A 6,892-nucleotide genomic window follows, 5' to 3' on the forward strand; every position below is an offset into this window, starting at 1 on the left:
GAATATAACAGTGTTTAAGATAATAAAATTCTTATGCTAAACAAATGTAATTATTCAATTCAAATTCAATTCAAATTCAAAAATACTTTATTGATCCCAGAGGGAAATTAGGTAATTGAATAGTGGATAAAAGTGAGAAACATTCTAAAAGTCAATTTTTCTTTACATATTTTGTAGCATTGTTTGTGGGTTTGCAAGAGGGTCCCTGGCCAAAAGCTAATACTGTTTGGGGGGGTTATGACATAGAAAAGTTTTGGAACCCCTGCTTTAAAACATCCTCAGACTTTTTTACCTGGTCGCATTTGGAACTCGCAMAACATCCTTATTAACAAATCTTGATTTTTTTTAAACATTGTCTTGATTGTGGCTTGATTTCTTTGCTTTGATTTGTTTATTAGCTTTAAAAAATGTAATTTATAAGCACTTATGATTTTCTTTTCTTTGTGCTGTCAGTCTCCAGGCTTGTGTTTGTACATTCGACCCAACATCATACACTTCCACTGTCCTTACAGTTAGAGCGTTTTGACCAATCACTGGAACTGTGGAACAAGATGGTTCCTCTCACTTTTAGAAAGCTCTTAGTCTTAATAAAAGCAATTCAATGGACTAAATTAGTGTGCAGTTCCAGTGATGCACAGACAAGCAGAACTACTTCTGATTGTTATACCAACTATGAAAAAGATTCCTGTAGTCCAAAAGCACTTACTATTAAATGAGTTTGCCACTGTGTACAACAGCGAGATGCTTTTCAGCACCACTTTGGACCCCCGACACAGAAACCTCACTTCAGCAACTTGAGGCTGAACATGTGAGTCCTCCATCAGTTAAAGTTGTGTTGCAAACAGTAAACGGACTGCTTTTATTCAGCACTTTGATACTACAAACTTCATTCAGACACTCAGCAGATCAGGGACAACGTGGGGTTTAGTATAGCCTGGCCCTTGCCTTCCTATGCAGCTCCGCTCAATTCTAGTTTCCCTTCACTGCTCCATCTGGGACTTCTCCCATAGAGATGGATTTCGCTGGCAGATTTTTAGCTGGGCCAATCAGAGAAGAGAACGTCAATTTTCTGCGCAGTGTCTGCTTGTAGTTTATTTTATCTGGACCAATCAACAAACAGAAGGAGGAGTTTTTGAATGACGTCGATGTTCTGCGCAGTGTCTGCTAGTTATTTTAGCATACGGCAGTGGAGGAAGTGAACGAAGCCAGTCTGTGTTGATAAGGCTTACAAATTAAATTAAAATTGTCTGACAAAGCAGCAGCTCTCTTTTACAGTTGTCTCGTTCGGCTCGGAATATTTCTCCTCTCAGTAGGGTTGTTTACAGCACACGTGATTTCCGGTTAGCTTCTTAGCTTAGCCTCCGTCACAGCGACAACACACACGTGCTTCAGCAGAGGCCACGCCTCCTGCAAGAAACGATTCTCTATGCATCAAGTCCAGACCCTAGTACGAAGCAAAATAAAGGACAGGGTCTGGTTTTAACCAGGCTAGGTTTAGTGGTGTTGTAGTCAAGATCACCTAACCCAGGACCAAGTCAAGACCAAGACTAGAGTGTATCGAGATCAAGACAAGACCAAGACTTTTAGGGGCTGGACCAGGTCAAGACCAAAACCAGAAAGAAAAGGGTAACTAGTGTCCTAAAATATACAGTAGACTGTACTCAGGTAGCTGCTTTAATTTGTAGAGCTAACAATGACTAAATCTCTTTGTGTGAGGGCTGGGTAAAGGATTTTGGTACAGAGACAAATAGTTAACGTTAGCTATCTGGCTTACACATAGCTTCATGGTTTATCTAGCCAAATTGTATTACTAAAGATTTTGCAGACATTATCCCGCTCCCAGACAACCACTGCTCACTTTCTTAGTCTGTCAGGTTTGAGTTAAAAGAGGTGGGGATGGGTGAGCTCTAACAAAAATACATAATTAGCACGRAGTCAGGCTTGGATTTGAATTAGTACATCATCCAGTGAAGCAAGGATGCCAACAAATGAATTGGACAAGTCTCTGCAATACATAGGGGTACTTTCTTGTTGARTGGGTGGGGTCTTTATCCTAACCGTGATTGGTGGGGTTGGTGTGTGTGTGGAGTTTGCTTTACCCGTGAATGGTGGAGTTTGTATAATAGGTGGAGGTTTGCTGTGGGTGGAGCTAGGCAGTGACTGGTTGGTTGACGTCTTGAATAAAAAAAAGGTAATGGTAATAGTAAAGTTTTGTGAGATGAGGTGAAATATGATTTATTGACTTGATTAGGGCTGTTTAGGCCATGCCGAAATGTTACACGCCCCTCCACATGTACAGCGTTCAAATTTCGTGCAACTAGCTCCTTCCTGTCTCGAGTTACGACCAAAATGAATATTCATATTTTAAAAATATAGGTGTTTCCTGGCTGTTTTGGCAAAGCTACTCCCAGCTGCCACCAGCTTCTTTAAATCCCACCCAAAATATTCAATTTAACCAATCGCGTCTTTAACAAACTACACCCACAAAAGTCAAACAGACCAATCATGTCTTGGACAAACTCCTCCCACAAAACAAGAAACTCCTACTTAGTGACTTCTGAGTAACTCTTCTCCAATACTCTGGCAAGATGGGATATTTCCACAGTTCTGGTCTTCACTGTTCTTGAAATAAAACCATGAGTCCTCGGTGACCAGRACAAGACCAACTAAGACCATCAAAACGTGAACTTAAGACCAGTCTCAAGACCATGACTGGTCTTGAGTACTACAACACCAGGGTTTAGTGTCTTGGTGGGGAAACAGCCAATCAGAAGGCTGGAACTTTGATCACAGATGTCTACTCTTCATCCTGAGCTGTTAAAACAGTTTGCCCTGAACAATGTTGTCTCTAAAGTAAATTGTTTTATTCTCCCCTCTGCTTGTAGGTATCGTAGAAGACTACAAACCACCTTTTCACGACGTGGTTCCAACCGACCCGAGCTTTGAAGACATGAAGAAGGTTGTGTGTGTGGATCAGCAGAGGCCCAACATCCCAAACAGGTGGTTTTCAGACCAAGTAAGTTAACACCCAAACGGTTACTTGAATATCTACAAACTACAAGCAAAAGTTGGAATACACTCAGTTTTCTTTTTCTTCTAACTTTTAGACTTTAACTTCTTTGGCGAAACTCATGAAGGAGTGTTGGTACCAGAATCCATCAGCCAGATTAACGGCACTTCGCATCAAAAAGACTCTCACCAAGATCGACAACTCTCTGGATAAAATCAAAACGGACATCTGAGCCTTACTTAGAAAGCAGAGTCCCTTCCAGAGGATGGACTGTCTTAAGTAAATCACAAGAGAAAAGACTTGATGGGTTTGGTGCCCTTATAGAGGCACAGACCTGTATTTATTTTAAAACACTTGATGGGACTCATTTTGGCATCCAAAGAAGGCCTGTTGGGCATTTCATTTCTGAGACGGCCCAGTGGTCTTAGAAAAAGGAAAGTATCTGTTATGACATAGGAGCTGGAAACATTCTTCAAGGAAGAAACTGGTAGCCAGGCATTTGCTTGTTTTTGTTAGTTGTGCACATTTTGTTTCGACACATTTTTCAATTTAAAGTGTATCTTAGCTTATTTTGACAAGCTAACATTTCTGATCATTCTAAACAAATTATGTTTTGTAAAAAGTAAAGTTTCATGACACACACACAATGATTCATGACATGTTTCATTTAAAATGATCAAGTCAGCTCAGTCTGGGACTGACTCTCTCCCGGAATCAGGACACGAAGCTCTTTACCGCAGCCTCGGCTGAGCTCTGTCCGCCCCACACCACACCAGCCCTGGACAGAGGAGGTGGAGTGCCCTGACAGCCTGACAGAAAAAAACAAAAGCATRCAGCTGCAGATGCTCACAAGATAACTAGTTTAGATCAGGAATAAAAGTGTTGGGTCTTGTTTGACTGAAGTTCGGGTCCGGTTCGAGCTGTTTTTCATTTCACAATGACGAGATGATTGCCGACTTGCAGCTGTCAGTCACTGCCCCGCTGCGACACTCTGCCTTTTTTTCCCCTCCTCCCGCTGTCCTCCCGTGTCTTCTACACACACTTTCTTGTTTACCCATTTCTGCAGGACGTACAGCGGGCTGGGGTATGCGTGTCTGTGTGTGTGTATGTGAGCAGCGCAGCAGTCAGCTCTCTCCATGAGGCTGAAGGAGAGTCAACAGACCAGACGATCATGCTATGCTAGCTCTTCCACCCCCTGACTGTTGCAGGGGCGTGTCTTAGAGAGAGGCTTTTATATCAGAACACGGCACGGCCGCTGTGACGAAACCGTGGAGAAGACACGTCATCGTGAAGAGTGTTAACCAATATGCAAATTAGCCTGCAGTACCACTGCTCAAACCATATGAGCAGCAAAAAGACGTTTTTATACCAAATATTACAGATTTGAACAAATGCGCACAAAAACATCAAAATTAGCACAGAAACAGTACTATATAACATTTTAGACACATTCTAGACAGTTTATCAGCTAAAAAAAATTAATTTAGGGTAAGTTCCTCTTTAAAAAGACATCTGAGCGTAATAGTTTTCTGCCTATTCGTTCTTTTGCAGTACAGTGGATTCATTTAGAAAACAGGCCCGACTGAGAACTAGTTTGTTTAATATATATAGTTTTTTTAACAGTGATCACTGTAAATGTTCTGTTTTTCATTGTGCACAGTTTACAGTGCTGTGAGAGGAAACATCTTGGGATTTTTATCTGCAGTGTAACATTCAGTTGTACAGGTACGCTGGCTGGCACTTTTCTTTCGCTGTTATATCGTTCAGTTAATGGTTCTCTGTTGCAAACTTTAATGTATCACCTTGACTTTTAGCCAGTCTGCTTCATTTCTTCAGCTTTACAGGATAAAAAAAAGGGTCAAATAAAGTATCTGATTTTTAAAGCTGATTTCTTTTCTTCTTTTAGGTGAGCCTGAATGCCATCTTAATGCAAGTAAATGCAGTTAAACTTGCCCACTTTTCTATTTCTTAAAAACTTAGTGATTTCTGCTAATTAAATAGAAACAAGAAAACATCCATCTGCCTCGTTTGTCTTGATGCTATGTAGTAAATGTGCAGATTGGCCTTAAAAAGTATCATTTTCTCATTAAAGAGGAATGCTTGTTAAACAAAATTCAGTTAAAGAAAAAAAATCTGACTTTCACTGGAGGAATTTAATCAACTTTATTCATTACTTCACTGTAACCTTTTGTTATTAGCTGCAAAAATTACATTTTTTTCCGTATACTAATATTTACAGCCCTAAACGACAGATTCTTTGGCAAAAATCAAAAATCCCATCAGCATCAGTGTTCAAAACTCTTTTAGTTATCCACTTAATTATTTAACTTCAGTGTATATGACTTCGTCACCCATCGATCGACAATTTATCATCAAAACGTAAAAATATTCTCTCTAAACTTTAACAAAAATCTTTTCAGCTGACTGCTCCAATCCTTGATCTTTCAGCTTCAGCGAATTCAAGACAACCTGTTGGAATTATTTCCAATCAAGGATTTTTCTTTCACCTTAAAAATATTAAAAATAAACTCTACATCTGCCCCTGTGAACAAAGAGGTTTTTTTTTAGGCTTTTTTTTTTTTTACTTTTAAAGCTTTGAGTTGAAACTGCCTGGAGATTTCTCAGCGTTTGTCAAACAAAAACTAGATTTCTCACTCAGTCAGATAAAATATTATATACGAAGAGAGAAACCATGTTTAACGATCCTGAACGGTCGCGCTCACATTTACCTGCAGCTGTCAGACTTTCTGCTCAGACGCTCTTCATATTTATCATCATCTGATCCATCTGGATCCATCTACAGAGGTTTGGCTGCCCGTTTTAAAGTTGAAATCTAGGATTAATGTACAGATAAAGTCCTGTGTAATGTTGAACATGGAGAAAATCCTGGAATCCCTTAAGTTTGCCATGAATATATAGGAAATAAAGCATGTTTGCTACTTAAACTGTGCTGCTGTGGGGTATTTGACACAGCTTGGTTCACTTCTTTAGTCTGTCTGGTGACATTGGCATGTATTGTTGYCATGGAGCCTGAGCAACAGAAGCACGACTTTACGTCACACGTGGGTTGCAGTAGATAACTTGTTGTGTACAGGTGAGTTGAGCTGTACGCGTGTGCAAACGTACAGCAAACTCAGCCAGTCGATTCTTAAAAGCAGAGTGTTTTGTCCTCATTCCTGCTGTCCTGAGCGTCGGGCTCGCATCCTGGGAGAGACGTTGCAACAGCAGCTGTGGTGCAAGAAGACTGGGCCTCTGGCTGGAACACACGACTGCACAAACATGACGATACTTCAGGCGACACAACAAGACTGAAGAGGTGGGATGACGTAAAACCACCCGAAACAAAAAGTGGGACAAACATTTCAGAGAATGATAAACAGCAAAATAAAAAAATTGACCTATTAAACACTGTGAAAGCATAATAAAAAATAAATAAAATGAAAACACTGAAAAACGTTTTCAGAGAGCTCAACCAATTTAAACGCTCAAACATAATGGAAACTAAAACAAAACAACTGACAAATTCATCAATTAAACAAAGAAATCTAATTAAATGCGAAAAACTAACATTTGAATTGACAGAACACTAAAAAATTGAAAAAGTTAAAAAGTGAACTTTTTAAGAGCTTTTTTGTGTATTTCAAATAATGTCATTCACCAAACTGCCCTGTTTATTCTAAAAGTTGTCCTGATGCATCTCAGTAATCCAGGTAAAAAATCAAAAAGAAAAAAAATTGTATAGGTCTTCTGGACGGGTTCTTCTCTAATGAAACGTTTCGTCTCTCCTCCGAGAGACTTCTTCAGTCTGAGAGTTTAAAGAAGCCATTTTTGTGAAGAAAGACCGTCCATCATTAAACAGAGGTGGAGGCCTCCGTTTTCAGC

General features: G+C 39.8%; 1 protein-coding gene across 1 annotated transcript in view; it reads left to right on the top strand.

Annotated features, from left to right (window-relative positions):
- The window catches only part of LOC106536539 (activin receptor type-1), a 25,746-nt gene extending 22,134 nt beyond the window's left edge, over positions 1-3,612 (top strand). The window contains exons 11-12 of the mRNA XM_014033840.1: positions 2,886-3,016; positions 3,108-3,612. Coding sequence (XP_013889294.1) covers positions 2,886-3,016; positions 3,108-3,242 — 266 coding nt within the window. The 3' untranslated portion in view covers positions 3,243-3,612. The remainder of the gene's footprint in view (positions 1-2,885; positions 3,017-3,107) is intronic.
- The last annotated feature ends 3,280 nt before the right edge of the window (positions 3,613-6,892 follow it).

This window comes from Austrofundulus limnaeus, unplaced genomic scaffold (genome assembly GCF_001266775.1).
Source record: "Austrofundulus limnaeus strain Quisiro unplaced genomic scaffold, Austrofundulus_limnaeus-1.0 Scaffold1865, whole genome shotgun sequence".
Taxonomy (NCBI): domain Eukaryota; kingdom Metazoa; phylum Chordata; class Actinopteri; order Cyprinodontiformes; family Rivulidae; genus Austrofundulus; species Austrofundulus limnaeus.